General features: G+C 39.8%; 1 protein-coding gene across 1 annotated transcript; it reads right to left on the bottom strand.

Moving 5' to 3' along the window:
- Positions 1 to 14,427: 14,427 nt before the first annotated feature.
- On the bottom strand, positions 14,428 to 15,468 carry c6h11orf96 (chromosome 6 C11orf96 homolog). The gene has a single exon (XM_073049673.1). The coding sequence runs from the start codon at positions 15,369 to 15,371 to the stop codon at positions 15,003 to 15,005; it is 369 nt and encodes a 122-aa protein (XP_072905774.1). The 5' UTR covers positions 15,372 to 15,468; the 3' UTR covers positions 14,428 to 15,002.
- Between the last annotated feature and the right edge of the window lie 1,591 nt (positions 15,469 to 17,059).

Raw genomic sequence — 17,059 nt, 5'->3', positions numbered from 1 at the left:
TCCCAACACCACTCCACTCCCTTTGCAATTTTTGCTCATTTCTTTCTCAATTCCTGCTAAAACGTTGTTTACATTGTTTACATTTACATTTACAATTACATCATTTATTAATATATTGTAATTTGCCCTTTACTGTGCCTATTGTCTTGTTTATTAATTATTGTACTGTCTTGCACTGTTTTATGCACTTTATGTAGTACCGTGTAGGTCTGTAGTCTAGTGTAGTTTTATGTTATTTCACGTAGCACCAGGGTCCTGGAGGAACGTTGTTTCATTTTTACTGTGTACTGTACCAGCAGTTATGGTTGAAATGACAATAAAAGCAACTTGATTGATTGATTGATTTACTAATTTATTCTTTCTATATTATCACTTATTGCATTATACTGCTGCTCCTTTTAACAACTTTCACAACATATGCCAGTGATGTTAAATCTGAATCAGACTCTGAACTGCTAGACTCAATTCCCTGACTGATGAAGGCCAATGTGGTAAATGACTTTATCACTACTCTGCCAACCTGTGTCACTGTTTTCAATGTATGCTGATCTTATGCTCCTAGATCCCTCTGTTCCACTACACTCCCCCAGTGTCCTACCATTCACAGCATATGTCTGATGCTGGCTTGAATTTCAAAAGTGCATCACCTCACATTTATTTGTATTGAAATCCATTTGCCGCTCTTCAGCCGACTTCCACAACTGATCAAGATCCCCCTGTAATGTACGATACCCATCTTCATCATCAACAACTCCTCATTTTGTGTCATCTGAAAACTTACTGAACCCTCCCTGAGTGTTTGCATCCAAATAATTTATATAAATAAGAAATAACAAGGAATCCCAATACCCACCTATGACAGGCCACTAGTCACTGAACCTCCATTCTGAGAAACAACCTTCAATCACCTCCCTCTGCCTCCTACCTCTGAGCTAATTCTGAATACACCAAACAAGTTAGACCATAAGACCATAAGACAAAGGAGCAGAAGTCGGCCATTTGGCCCATCGAGTCTGCTCCGCCATTTCATCATGAGCTGATCCAATCTCCCCTTTAGTCCCATTCCCCCACCTTCTCACCATAACTTTTGATGCCCTGACTACTCAGATACCTATCAATCTCTGCCTTAAATACACCCAATGACTTGGCCTCCACTGCCGCCCGTGGCAACAAATTCCATAGATTCACCACCCTCTGGCTAAAAAATTTTTTTCGCACCTCTGTTCTGAATGGGCGCCCTGCAATCCTCAAGTCAGGTCCTCTCATACTAGACTCCCCCACCATGGGAAACAACTTTGCCACATCCATGCCTTTCAACATTCGAAATGTTTCTATGAAATCCCTCCTCATTCTTCTAAACTCCAAGGAGTACAATCCAAGAGCAGTCAAACGTTCCTCATATATTAATCCTCTCATTCCCGGAATCATTCTAGTGAATCTTCTCTGAACCTGAATAGGAGAAATCGATATTCACGCCATCTCGTTTGAGGCTACCCAGACGGAATATGAGGTGTTGCTCCTCCACCCTGAGGGTGGCCTTATCTTGGCACAAGAGGAAGCCATGGACAAACATGTCAGAACGGGAGTGGGAATCAGAATTAAAATGCTGGGCTACCAGGAAGTTCTGCTTTTGGTGGATGGAGGGGAGGTGCTCGACGAAGCAGTCCCCTAACTTACAACAGGTCTCACCAATGTAGAGGTACGATGGGGCTCACCAATCCTTTAAGCAGTGTGGGTTCTGAAACATGTCAGGTGAAAAAATAAATAATATAACAGTGAAATTATGGAGATTTTTTTGCCAATGTACCCATTAGTGTCAGCTTAGTTGAGTTAGTTAAACCCTTATCTAACTAGAAATGTAGAAGAGCTTTTTTTGAGCATTGTTCTATGAGAAGGTTCAGAGGAGCCCATGGAGTTCCTGTAGCAAGTTTGGATGCTCTACAGTCTGAAGAAGATAATCAACTGAGGTTTGGCTTAATGTGACAGATCCCATGAGTATTCCAAAAAAGGAAAGATGTATTCCTAAACAGGCATTATATACAAAAAATTGTCTATGTAGCTGTTTAAAAAGCAGCAGAAGATGTAGAGGAAAATTTGCTATTTTATCTACAAACTAAAGTAAATTAATTTTAAATTTATTGCAAGACATTGTGTATAAAGTTCTGACAGTTGTTAGCCATCAGCTTCCTGGCCTAATATTTGTTTGGATCTCACAGCAGGAGCAGGCTTGGAACGTAGAACATTACAGCACAGTACAAGCGCTTCAGCCCATGATTGATTAATCTTCACAAGTCTATATTTTTTAAAAATATTTGCATCTGGCCAACAGAGTGGTACAAGTTAGGCTGTATTTGTTCAGGAATCTTCATCTATTGTTTGGATGGAATGACTTATGAACTCTCTATTTTCTCCAGTGTAAATTACATGAGATAACTTTTAAAATATAGCCACATTCTCACAGCATAACTATTGGAATTATGACACTGCGTAAATAGAGAAACGGAAAATAGTTCCAAATATGACTCATAGTTATCGCATTCCCTTCCAAACTCAGTTAAGTGCACAGAAAGACTTTTCCCCAACACCATCTTTGCATTTTAGTGCAAAATCAAAGATCCATTATACTGTCAACGTGTTTTTTTTTTAAAAAAACAGTGTTTTAGCAATATATGATCAGGAAATATTGCAATCGATGACAAAACCTCCTTCAGTTCCTCCTTAATCCAATTTTATTGACAATAAAAGGGAAAATGTTATATTGAGATCTATGGTTTATAATATTCTAAAGCCATAACAAACAGCAAAGGAAACAGTACTTAACACTAAAAGAGATCACCAGAGGAGGACGTCATCTAAAGCTCTCTCAGTGGAAAGTTAGAGTAAGACACACAAAATGCTGGAGGAACTGAGATCAGGCAGCATTTATGGAGATGAATAAACAGCCAAACTTTCAAGCCAAGACCCTTCATCAGGACCTCTTCATAAATGCTGCCTGACCTACCGAGTTCTTCATGCATTTCAGCGGAAAGTACTACTGTCAAAATAAGGTCTCAAAGTCAATTCATTTTTGAGGGAAAAGAACTTAATTTCTAGTGTTATTCATAAACTATAATTTATTTAAATTATAAAGAAAATAAGCTCAATATCTATTTTTTCCTCCTCTAATATATTTTCCCTTTTACATTCCCATAATTGACTCCATTACAGAGTTTCACCTACTACCACATAATTGCATGAAGGTGAAGTGAGATCAAACAAATTGTAGCATCAGTGTAACAACAATTTGCAAGGTAGCTTTAATGTACAGTACAGGTGAAGAAGTACTACCAATCCATATCAGGATACCAAGTCAGAATAAAATGATAGTAAGAGAGATGAAGTCAAAGAGGTAAGCTCCAAAGTGCATTTTAAAAGAACAAAGATAAACGGACAAACAAATTTTAGACATCCAGTGAATTCCACGGTTGCATTTTCTCATTTTTCTGATGTTATTCACCCTTGCTGCTCCTGGAGTTAACAAACAAGCAAATTGAATATTCGTTATACTACTGGCCTAATTTTAATTTCCAGTGACCTATTTTGATTGACTTCTGCCAAAAGGAAAACACGACCACAAGAGATTCAGCAGATGCTGGAAATCCAGAGCAACACACACAAAATGCTGGAGGAACTCAGCATCTGTGGAGAGGAATAGAGTTGACATTTCAGGCTGAGACCCTTTGTAACTGACCTACCTGCTGAGTTCCTCCAGCATTTTGTGTGTGTTAAAAAATTACAATTTCACTTTGAACTATTCTAGAAAGTTCTCAGCCCTTCTTAGGACGTAGAAATTCACAGCATATTACAGGCCCTTCGGCCCACAATGTTGTGCTGACCATGTAACCTACTCTAGAGACTGCCTAGAATTTCCCTAGCACATAGCCCTCTATTTTTCTAAGCTCCATATACCTATCTAACAGTCTCTTAAAAGACCCTGTTGTATCCGCTTCCACCACCGTTGCTGGCAGTGCATTCCACACACCCACCACACTCTGTGTGAAAAGCCTCCCCTCGGTACCTATTTCCAAGCACCTTAAAACAATTACCCCTCGCGTCAGCCTTTACAGTCCTAGGAAAAAGCCTCTGGCTATCCACAAGATCAATGCCCCTCATCATCTTATACACTTCTATCAGCTCACCAAGCATTACGTTTTTGTTCAGCTTTCATCAAGCATTATCAGTATTTAAGATTAGAACTCAGTTTTAAAACAACGAAGAACACGCTGTAAACTCTTTAAAAACTTCCCATTTTACAGTAAACTTCATAGCTCGTCCACAAAGGCACCATTCAATAAGCAGTAGCTCTGTTTAAAGCTGATTCTTTCATTAAAGCATTAAAGCAATGCAAGAAAAAAACCTCAGTTTAGTAATTATCTGATAAAATCTTCATGGAGTAAAACTCAGAAGGACTGTTAATAACATATATATGAGGTGAGTTTTGTAAACCAACCCCACTGGTACAAAGCTCTTTGCAATGTGAATATGCTTAAGCAATTTAGATTCAGAGGTCAATGTGCCCTTAACATGTCCTGTATCCTTAATTGTCAGTAAGTTAGGATGACCTAAAAAAAATGTAAAATCTACTTTATAAAGAACATTATGACATAGATAAAGGAATTCAGAATACGACAGAAGTAAAACTAGACACATTTAAATTAGTGAAATATAATCTTAGAAGCAATCTTTGAAGAAATTCATGTATTTATTTAATGACAAGCAGTCAAAATAATGTCCCAGGCCAGATTCTACAATCGAAAGCATGATGGGAAATGATTACATATAACCCTTGTGAATTTTAAGAATTTGTCTGGCACAGTTCTTTCTGTGCATATTTTTTTCGGTTCATAAACATTTTACACATACAAACATGCACACACAATTGACACAGACTGGTTTATGTTGCTCAAGATGCCATGACCTATGTGCAGGACAGAGGTGTGGATACCTGCCTAGTTAGTTGGACCAGGAGAAAGCTTTTGACGGGATATCCCACATGTATCCAAAACACCTTCAAGGACTGGTGTCTCAAAAAGGTGGTGTCCATGAATAAGGACCCCCACCACCCAGAACATGCCCTCTTCTCATTGTTACCATCAGGAAGGAGGTACAGAAGCCTGAAGGCACACACTTAAAGACTCAAAAACAGCTTCTTCCCCTCTGCCATCAGATTACTGATTGGACATTGAAACCATGAACACTAACTCACTGCTTCTTTATTTCTGTTTTTACACTACTTATTTAATTTAACTATTTGATATACATAGATACTTACTGTAAGTCATTCTTTCCCATATTATCATGTATTACATTGTACTGCTGTTGTAAAGTTAACAAATTTCATGACATATACCGGTGATGTTAAAGCTGCTTCTGATTCTGTTGTACATGATGGGCATGCTCTCCAAAATGAGTTTGGGCAGGAATCAGAAATTGGAACCAAGTGTTCTACACAGATATCTGTAGTGTGGTTCAAATCAGTAGGCAGAGGACAGATAGTTTTGTCATTAAACCTGGAAACAGGCAGTGTTGTTCATTCATCCCTGTCTTGTTTGTTTGAACCCATTAGGAAGAACGAGAGTGTAAGGAGGGTGACATTGCCAGGCAATGAAGGCATCCAATTCAAAACCTCCTTTAACGTGTACGATGTTGCCATCTTCTGCTCATCACCACTGTCACTTTGCAGGTTGATCAGCATCTGTGTCCAATTTGAGTCAGCATTGGGGGCCAGAGTCAATGCTGGAACAGCAAGAGGATGCCCCTCAACAACTGGCCCAACCACTCTAATATCCCCTTCACCATCAGGCCTCGCTACCTGAAGGTTCCAGGGTCTTATCTGGAGGCATGTGACAAGAGCTGACCGGAGCAGATTTGGAAGGTAAAACAAAATCTGAGTTTGTGGAAATAGTGTTATCTTTCAATAACTGGGAAGAATCAGACGTGAGGTGCTCTCAGGGCTGCCGTACTGGGCACAAGTATGGTCGTGCCCTTGCTTCCTTGTCTCGGTAGTCACCCAAAATGTCTTCCAATTTATCTGGGGGGTTCAAGTTGGGCCATGATTCACAAGTCTTCTGAGAAAAGGGGCAGGGTTGCCCTGCTCCCGATGATGACCTTTGTGTATGATTCTATCAATTGGAGTGTGGATCCAAAGTATGTGGGCACCAAGTGTCACTACATCCTGAGGTTCTACCTGTCCCTGGGGTTGTGGAAGATAGGTCTTGCCCCTTGACTGCATAATGCTCCAGTCAGCCAGAATTTGCAGCACTACCTGTGCCTTGTGGAACAGACAGACATCAAGTGCTGCTGGAGGGTCATCCACTTGGTGAAGGATGACCTTTGGACCACCCAAAACCTATTGGTCTTCCACCACAGTGAGATATAGGTTTGGGCTGCTGCAGACTGGCATTGTTCTTGCCAAAGGACGACGTGCTGAGGGATGTACTGAAGCTCGGTAAGACTCTGTGGAGAAGGTACCAGTCTAGGATGCTTCTGCTACCCTGAGGCAGGGTTGGGCAGGGAAGCCCCTCAGACAATGAGAGGGGTATTCCCTCAGGGCCTACCTGAGGAGCAATGGTGCTGTTTGTGTTTTCCTTTAAAGTTTACTCTAAGGAAGGTAACAATCATGAAGGATAAGATACTGTTTTTTTCACTGTTTCCTCCTTCACATTAATTTTTAACAAGAATAAAAGTCAATTTTTAAAATTCAAAAAATAACATTAAATTGAGTGACAACCTATGGCGAATCACACAAATCCCGTTTCAGTAATTGATTTTGGGTATAAAATCAATGAAAGGGAAAATTAGGCAGCATTTATTATGGCAGATAAATTGAGATTGCTTGAAATTGCATGTCACTGAAAATTGAAATTTACGTTTGAAAGCTATGCCTTTATGTTAAAATATCATTCTTGTTAATTGTTGTTCTGGTCATTTGCTATATGTGTTCCGATAGCAATATGTAGAAACCCCAAAACACAAGAGGTTGATCAATTTGGTGACTTTCAGGATGGGCAATCCAATCTGCCACTAGCACTAAAAGCAACTATGTTTACTGCCTAAAAATTATAGGAAATCTATTTTCTCAAAAATATTTTACATTGTATATGCAATTAAATAATCAATTTACCAAAACCAAATGCTACATTGCATATGGATAGGGAAGCTAGCACAATTCTAAATTAATTACACAAATGCCACTTTATAAAAAGTTGCATAAATTATAAAATTAATTATCATATCTTGTAAGCAAATACCAATCAATCACATTTAATTAATTGGTGAAGATATTTACTGTAAGTTTCAGGAAACCATTGATTACATTTTCCCAACTTACTGTAGGAGTTCCAAAATAAATAAAAGCCTTTTTTAAAAACAATATTTCTAAGAAGTTCAACTTCATAAATATTATGAAAGTTGAAGGATTACAGAAATATAAATAATTATTTCAGTTATTATGGTAAAACGCCATGTAAGGATACCCTCGTCATGACAGTGTTTTAAGTTTGATTGTATTGATGTAAATAAGCTAATCTTATGTGTATATGGCCACCGTCAAACAGTTACTGGTACATTGCATTTATAGGATTGCTATATTATTGTTCTTTTGTTGTTTTTTTTATTATTATTGTGTTCCTAGTGCTTATTATGTTTTCTTATGCTGCATCAGATCTGGAGTACCAATCATTTCATTCTCATTTACACTCATGTACTGAAGAATGACAACAAACAATCTTGACTCAGAATCAGAATCCAGTTTAATATCACTGACACGAGTTGTGAAATTTCATGTTTTGCGACAGGAGTTCAGTGAAATACACAAAAACTATAAATTATAATGAGAAATATGGAAAAAATTGCATTTTCCTTTTCACCAAACAACAAAGATTTTGTGAATAAAGTTATTTTATGAGCAATTTGATCCAAATTAAGGTTTTACACTGCTGGCTCATGCCTGAGAAGGGCTGTCCATGCAGTTAATTGGGACGCACTGGGACCTGTACATCTTGGCCCAAGTAAGCAACTATCCCAATTAGCCAAAGATCTATGGAAATAGTTTAAGAGAGACAAGCTACCCTTTAACTGAGTAACAAGTCATGTATTTAAATTAAATAAAGAACAAATTAGAACACTGCCGATGTTACTACAGCAATTTACAACGGTATTAATTCTTAATAGTTATTGATGGAGGAATTCATGCTGCCTTATTATTTTGATTGACTATGAAAGAAGAAAATCTAGTACAGATCATTGATTCATTGCCCTTCTGCATGTAGTGTCAGAAATCACTGCTTTTCAATTTGCATTGGTCGGCTCAAATGAATAGCATAACACCAGCATAAGCAACTGACACCATTTAAAAACTGAACGATCTAAGCATGGTTAAGTGTCTAACGGCCACACAAGTCCACACAATTGACACTAGTTAGAAGCTATTGCATCCTCTAAAATCTTCATTTTCATTGTAACATTCAGGATAATTGTTGATACCTTCAAATTCTTCATAGTTCTTAACTTGTTGGAAGCAGTGAAATTGCTTCATTTTCAAACCCGGCCATTTCTCGCATCTCCAAGCCTGATTGCTTGAAACTGCAGTGAGCAAAACAGTTCTGAATTGTCTTCCTGCTTATTTCTCGCCAGCTATCACTGGCAAAACCCTGCTTTTTGAGCACAAACACAATTGATGCCATTTTTTAAAAAAGTTCATTCTAAGCACTGTGTAGTGTCTAACAGCTACACAAGTGCATAACAACTGATGCTAGTTAGAAACTGTTTGGCAATAGACTCCTGTCCCAATTAAGTGGCACAGTGTCCCAAATTAACAAAGGAAACCTGGCTTCTTTCTCGATTAGTATTTGTTCTTTAAGAATTGTCCCAAACAAGCAACTACCCTGATTAACTGATGTCCCAATTAACTGGAATCCACAGTGTTTACTTAGCCACATTCAGAAGCAATCTGAGCACTCAGGATACACAAGCGTAACGCCAGAACATGGAGCAAAATAGCCTATCCAAATATGGGTCTTTGCGTGAAACATTGCCAGTTCCTTTCCTCTCGTGTACTGCTTCAACCACCAAATTTCACCTGCAGATTGTGTGTAGCTTCACATCACAGAGCCTAGCTTGATTTGTTTTCAGAGATCACAAGTGTAGATCCTTAGCCAAAATCTAATACAGAAGGGGTAACCCAGACTTTCAAGGTCCATGTGACATTGCAGAAATCCAATTGTTCGTCCATTATTTAATTTGCATGATTTCACTTTTCGCAGAAATCCGTGAAAACAAAAATTAGGTAGAGTTTATAATAGTTGATAATTTGAGATTGTCTTCTTTAATTGATCAATGCAAATTTTAAAAAATACCTTTAAAAACTATGTTTTTATGTTTAAATATAATTTTTATCTCTAGAAATATGGGTGGATGGGGCTCATCAGCTGTGGTTGGCGGCTCATCTAGGAGGAGCACCCTGACCTCTACTGCCTTGCGGCAATGCCAGCTCATTGGGAAGGCTTCGGGAGTAAACCTCAACAAAAAAAAAATCCAGAGCTGGAGTCCCTAAGGCAGTCCTACTGGCAACTCCAGCAACACTGCTAGTGCCAAACTGCATCGGTCTCTGCTGTTGCTTTGGATCCATCAGCCGCGTGGAGAGGCAGAGCCTGTTACAAGGGCAACAGCTTGCTCTGCAATCGTACTGCCCCGCCTTGTTTACCACGTGGACAGCTGGGACGCAACATCCGTGGTCAACCCTGACCAACGAAGGGCCTCAAGAAATATAGAATATTGAACACAGAAATATGTAGAAAACTTTTTAAAAGAGTTAGACCATATGTTGAGCTATAAAAAAAAGACTGGCGAATGACTATCTATACGTGGTAAATCAGGATGTAGATTCTCTAAACATAAATTGTATCCAAGAAAATAATACACATTGTTTATATTTCAGACCTGCTACAAACCCTTGGCAATCATTAATTCTCTGTCCATTCACATTATAAAACAATAGTAAACTAATGCATACCCAGGTAATTTGAAATGAATATCGAGGTGATATTGAAACACAAAAATCACTGAAACTATCAAAACACATTAATATCATTAACATTTGAGATTCTCCCACAAGTGAAAGCATGTCAGCATCTATCCTACCCTTAGGATTTTATCTGTTCTTCTAAATTCCAAAGGATTAAGATCAAACCTGTTTTAGCTTCTCTTGATAGAACAATCCATTCATCCCAGGAATTAACGCAGTGACTCTTTTGGATTTCCTTCAGTGCTACTGTATCCTTTTTAGGTAAGGTGACCAAAACATTTTTTTTTAAACTGAAAAAAAGATAGTTAAAATGATACAGAACATTGAATGGAACAAGCCTAAATATTGTGCATTATTGAACTCGATATTGTGCAAGATCAGTAGACTGTTTTGCATGAGAGAAGGTGCAAACATAATAACTAGGATGATTCCAGAACCAAAATGCTATTATACTTATTGTGAAAGACCGACCAGTCTCATCTTAATCTTTTACCAAAGAAATCAACCAACTTTAAAATACTGGAACCATTTGGTTGGACAGCAATGGAGAAAATAAGTTCACATGGTGGGAGGAGGAAGGAAGGAAATAGGATGAGGGTGGGGTGGAAATTGGGAAGATAGAAGTTGTAAAGAGGTAACATAAATCATGATGAGACAGAATTGTAAAATTATCAATGTGACATGACTCTATATGACACGGTCAGTAGTTTCTTCAAAAAGAATATTATAGTAGTGACAAGACACAAGGTGACATCACTCATGAAATTGACCATAACTCATGACATATTTTACTTGCTCACTCATGCAGAATAATGGAAGAATGCAGTTATATCTGGCAATACATCATATTGGCAAAATTATATTACACATCACACAACGTTTTTAAATTGTGCTTAATAACTAAAGTGTGAAAGGAATGCTATGTATAGGATGTTATTGTAACCTCATGATATAATAGATATTTTTCAGTGTAAAATTACCTGCTTGCCACTACTTGTAGATTATGTACTATACAAGTGCACAGAGATAACACCGGTGGCAAGAACAGGAAGGCAGATTACTATCTAAATGGAGTCAAGTTAGGAAAAGGGGAAGTACAATGAGATCTAGGTGTTCTTGTACATCAGTCAATGAAAGTAAGCATGCAGGTACAGCAGGCAGTGAAGAAAGCTAATGGCATGCTGGCTTTTATAACAAGAGGAATTGAGTATAGGAGTAAAGAGGTCCTTCTGCAGCTGTATAGGGCCCTGGTGAGACCCCACCTGGAGTATTGTGTGCAGTTTTGGTCTCCAAATTTGAGGAAGGACATTCTTGCTATTGAGGGAGTGCAGCGTAGGTTCACAAGGTTAATTCCCGGAATGGCGGGACTGTCATATGTTGAAAGATTGGAGTGACTGGGCTTGTATACACTGGAATTTAGAAGGATGAGAGGGGATCTGATTGAAACATATAAGATTATTAAGGGATTGGACACATTGGAGGCAGGAAGCATGTTCCCACTGATGGGTGAGTCCAGAACTAGAGGCCACAGTTTAAGAATAAGGGGTAGGCCATTTAGAACAGGGATGCGGAAAAACTTTTTCACCCAGAGAGTGGTGGATATGTGGAATGCTCTGCCCCAGAAGGCAGTGGAGGCCAAGTCTCTGGATGCATTCAAGAGAGAGTTAGATAGAGTTCTTATAGATAACGGGGTCAAAGGATATGGGGAGAGGGCAGGAACGGGGTACTGATTGTGTATGATCAGCCATGATCACAGTGAATGGCGGTGCTGGCTAGAAGGGCCGAATGGCCTACTCCTGCACCTACTATCTATTGTCTATTGTTAATTTATGCATTTTACAAATAATTTTCACATTGTCATGAATTTATCATTGATGTTGTACACTTGAAGATTAGAAACTCCCACTGAAAAAGGTCCAAATGTTCTTTTCTCTGTATATCACACATCATTAATAGGTGGCTTAACACAGATTCACAGATATCATTAAGATGCTAAGACAAAATCAGAAGTAAAGTTTATTGTGAAATTTATTTGACTGCAGTACATCGCAATACATAATAAAAAAACTATAAATTACGTAGTGCAAAAAGAGCAAATAAAGAAAAAAAAGTGATGTGGGTTACATGGGTTTATTGTCCATTTAGAAATCTAATGGCAGAAGGTAGCTGATAGCTGTTCCTAAAATATTGAGTGTGTGCCTTTAGGCTCCTGTACTTCCTCCTTGATGGTAACAATGAGAAGAGGGCATGTCCTGGGTGATGGGGGTCCTTAATGATGGACACAGCCTTTCAGTGTAGCTTAGATTTATTTTCCATTTTTTTTGGTTTTTAAACCAGTTGATCAAATACATGTAATCCGACAGTTCTAATTAGTTTGTTCACCCTATGGTCAGCTGTGAAACAAAATCCTCTTTACCGAACAAAGTACAAACCTTACTGAACGGTGAGTTCAAAGCGTTCTGTAGTCTCTGGGGCAGCTCCTGTTATCTATCTGCCCCAACAGTCAACAACAAATGTACAAATTCTCACAAGCTTTTAAAAACAATAAACACACTTAAATATTTCAGAATACCAAGATTGTAATTTACTCATAATTAACACAACTGAACTATAAGTTAAAAATAAATCTGAAATATTTTTAATATTTAATCAGAAGGAACTACAATCCATATACATAAAGAAGAACTTACAGCTAGAGAACGTGGAAAGCGTTAAAACTTAGGACACTATTAAAACACAGATCCCAGCATTCTCCATATGGCATTGTAAAACTAGTTCATAAATACCATAAGCTTACATAAATTTAACATTTCCCCCATTTGATTCTAGGAAGCTGCAAAACAGAGCTTGTAGAAGAATCTGAATAACTGCCAGCAGCTTAAGAGTCTTTGATCATTACTGCATCTATAAAATCTGGGGCATTATATATCATTACTCAGGACTGCATCTGTAAGGATTTAGATAATAAAACCCTACATTCTCATATGACCTTTTACAATCGCAGGAAGATTCCAATTTTTCTACGGGCATTAAGTTTTTTTTTAATATACACACGGATTACATACAAAAACAATACAGTAGAAATCCATAGAACATTAGCTGATTAACATGTTGCCAGTTGATCACTTGAAAGAAGTGGGGTATTTTTGTGATTTTGTTTTACTCGTTATGTAATCATAGTCATAAGAATGGATACAGGCCCTTCGGCCCAAAAAGTGTGTACCGACCGCACATTTAATTCAAATTTGGCCCATATGCCGCCAAGCCCCACCTCTCTATATAGCTTCAAAAATTGTACTATAAACATGCCCAGGTCATGTTATTCCACTGTACCTATTATATGTGATTTATTCAGGCACAAATTAAAAGCACCATTTCAAAAATGTTGCGTGTTTACAGTTCCTACAGCTTATTTATATTCTAGAAAATTACAATTCCCGCTTTCACCGCCCCAAATGACCACCTCTTCGTCCCGCGTGATCTACAAGGGCAGGAGGAGTCACTCAGCCGGACGCAGTACGCGTTGTCCGGCGTCAGTCAGCGAGCATTGCGACCCGGCGAAAGCGATGGAGTTTTCAGCGCCCATCCAAATTAGGAATAGAATGCACGTCACTCGGGGAAAAAAAATCTAATCTTCTTCATTAACTGACACGAGTTTTTTTTTTAAATGACAAAAAATACGTTAGCGGGGCTGCAGCAACCTAACATTGCATCGATTATTTACGGAAACCACTTTAATTGGGGGGTGGCAGGTTCGGTCGCGCCAACTCCGATCGCATTTCAATCAGAAATGTAGCGGGGCTGACACCTTGCAGCAAAACTGGAGCAGTCGATGTGCCAAACATGCTTTTTGCAGCTTCAAGTTAGTTGTAATCGTGCCTCTTAAAGACTGCAGTGGGTTCAGTCTTACATAAGAATCTTACAGCACATTCGGCCTGCTGGTGTCTGCTTACACCTGAAGTACTCTGTAACATTGAGCGAGCAAGGCTACCAGGAGGGAGACCGCTCTGTGACAGAACTCCCCGCTACTGAAAGCTGCAAGACGAAGTACAAACACGTGATTTAAAGAGGAGCAGTTGAAGTTGTCGAGTGCGTTGCGCAGACCCGAAGGGAAACAGAAGTACATGCTTCATTTCTAATACTGTAATATCTATTTCCGCCGAGTGGAAAGCGCAAATCCGTCTAATACGATATAACTGACTGCTTTAGAGGAAAACAAATTCTTATCTGATTACAAGCATGGAACCCAAACCTGTGACGCTGGTCAAAATCTATTCCACCAATTGTGACAGGCTGACCTAACGGAGAGGTCTGACACTCAAGCAAGCATCTTGTCCAAAAAAAATAACATTGTAAGTAAGATATCAAGTGTTCACTAATTTTATTAATCACGAGGCGTTACAATCTTGCTTTGTTGCATGTTTCACAAAATACAAACATATAAATTACCGATTTAAGTAGTAAAAGCATTACATAAATGAAATTTGGCAAGAGCCGAGCTATTAAATCGCTAACGTTTGGAACATCTGTAGTGCAATCCAACAAGGTATAGAAAGGAATTTTACTGAAAAATTGCATCTTGCATTTTAATAATTCTCAAAGCAGAATAGAAAACAACAGTTAAATTGCAGTTGAGCTGCGTTTATATCCTCATCACAACTTCACTGGTGTCCAATAAAGGAATGGGCCGTTCCCTTTCCAACACTGCGTTCTCCGTGACTTGGGCAGAGGCAAGATTCCGCGAACAGCCTTTTATCAACCACCACCAAACATCCAAGCACAGAGCAACATCTCTCATCAGTATTTATTCCTGGTTTGTGCCCATCGACGCGTAAAGGTTTCTCCTTTGAAAATAGATTTTTTTTTTTACAAAATACAGCTTTTTAAAACTTCATTATGAAGCACAGTACTTTTAAGGGGCGGTTCGGTGCCCCGGCGATCAGTGGGCGGAATCCGAGTCGCTCGAGTCCAAGCTATACCTCAGCTTTGAGTTGCTTAAAGTTGCCTTCTGGGCACGGGAGTTCTGCGCGCTCCTCCGGAGACACTCAAGCGACTGCAGGAACGACTTCTTGGCTTTCTCCTCCTCCAGGGCCGAGACCCCTTCCTCCTCCACCTCCTGGATTTCATCGAAGGTGACCGGCTGCGTTTTGAACCTGGCTTCCCGGGGTCTCCTCTGCTTCAGCTTGGATTTCTGCAGCTGACGCCGCAGCGACTGTGGGAATTCCTCCGTTATCCCGGCGTAGCTAGGCATCACCGCCTGGTAACTGGTGCTGATTCCCACCACCTCGCCCTGCTTGCCCGCCGCCATCCGCTTCACAGCACCGGCCTTCGATCTAGACCGTCTTCACTCTCGGCGAGTTGCCGCAACTTTGACTCAGTGGGCACTGGAGACACCATTTATACAGACTTCGACCCACGTGTGCGCAGACTCTGATGACAACAGTTGCCTTTTAAAGCGATCCTGTCGTTCCCGTACACCGTGGGGGTTTTTTTTTTGGCTGACGTACTGGAAGTGAAATGATTTTATTAATCCATTGCCTGCTTATTTCCGGATGCACCTTTTCCGAGTCTTTCCCGCTTTCCCTGGAATGGGATTGTTGTAATACTGAATAGAGCTGCAGAAAGCGGCTTATGAAAGATAGCCTGCTTGCAAGAGTGGCGCACAAGCTTCATTAAATGTATTAAAGGTGTTGCTAGACAGTACGGGGCTGTAATAGTAACCATTGTAAGAGGCATGCTGAAGACGATCAAGTTGGAGACATCTCCTCACCTTCCAGAATGCGTTGTTCTGTTCGGGTTTCGGCTTCCTGTAGTTTTACTGGGAGGGGATTTCGTGGATGGTTTGACCAGAAGTAGTAGGTAGTGATTTGGAGCAACCCCGGTAAAGGGACTTATTGTTTATCGTATACAGGCCGTCCCCAGGTTACAAATGCCTGATTTATGGACCCCCCCCCCCCCATACAAACGAGCTCCCATAATATAATTAAATTCGAAAGTCCAACGTAGGTATACAGGCTCCTCCCAACAAACTAGTTTCCTCTTTCTTTCATCAGCAATTGTTCTTCATCACCTTGAGTGCTTTTGATGCCATATGGTTACCTATTCGAATAAGCTTCGTGTACTCTCCGACAGAGTCGGTGCGCGGGTGGACCGTTGGTTATCTGACGACGTCCACCGCACTTCGACAAGTTCAAAGAGTGTCTGTCTTAGAATGACAGTTTTTTTGACCAATAATTAAAAATATATTCGGTTGTTCTAAAAAATCTAATGCATTTCAGAATCAGGATCAGAATCGCGTTTAGTATCACTGGCATACGGCGTGAAATTTGCTGTTTTGCGGTAGCAGGGCATTGCAGTATATAATAAAAGCTATAAATTATAGTAAAATATAGAGAGTTAAATAAGTAGCGCAAAAAGGGAGAAAACAATCGTACGGTTGTGGCAATGAGTTCGACGTCCATTCAGAAATCTGACGGCAGAGGGGAAGAAATTATTCCTGAATCGTTGAGTGTGCTCCTGTACCTCCTTCCTGATGGCAGCAATGAGAAGAGGGCATGCCCTGGGTGAAGGGGGACTGATCTTCTCCTTTAGACAGAAAAGCTGATCGTTGACTTCAGGAAGGGGAAGGAGGGTGAACATGCTCAGATTGACATTGGAAGGATGGGCGGTGGGGAGAGCCCCTGGCTTTAACTTACTGGCGTTAGCACATTGTATGACCTGTTCTAGCACTTAGGTACAATAATAGAGAAGAGGTTCCTGGAGAGGTTAAGGAGGTTCGGCTTGCCATCAAACACTCTCACAAACTTCTACAGTTGAAAGTATCCCGACCGGTTGCATCACGGTCTGGGATGGCACTTCAAATGCGCAGGAACGCAGGAAGCCGCTCAGAGTCGTGGATCTACTTCACTCATCACATGAGGCGCTCTTCAAGAAGGTAACATCTATCATCAGAGATCCCCACCATCCGAGCCGAGCCATCATCTTGAAGCTACCATC

Source organism: Hemitrygon akajei, chromosome 6, assembly GCF_048418815.1.
Source record: "Hemitrygon akajei chromosome 6, sHemAka1.3, whole genome shotgun sequence".
NCBI lineage: Eukaryota > Metazoa > Chordata > Chondrichthyes > Myliobatiformes > Dasyatidae > Hemitrygon > Hemitrygon akajei.
This window is presented reverse-complemented; position numbering and strand designations above follow the sequence as displayed.

What these genes read in the sequence shown, in the direction of transcription:
- c6h11orf96 (XM_073049673.1), bottom strand. Translation starts at nt 15,371, where the DNA reads ATGGCGGCGGGCAAGCAGGGCGAGGTGGTGGGAATCAGCACCAGTTAC.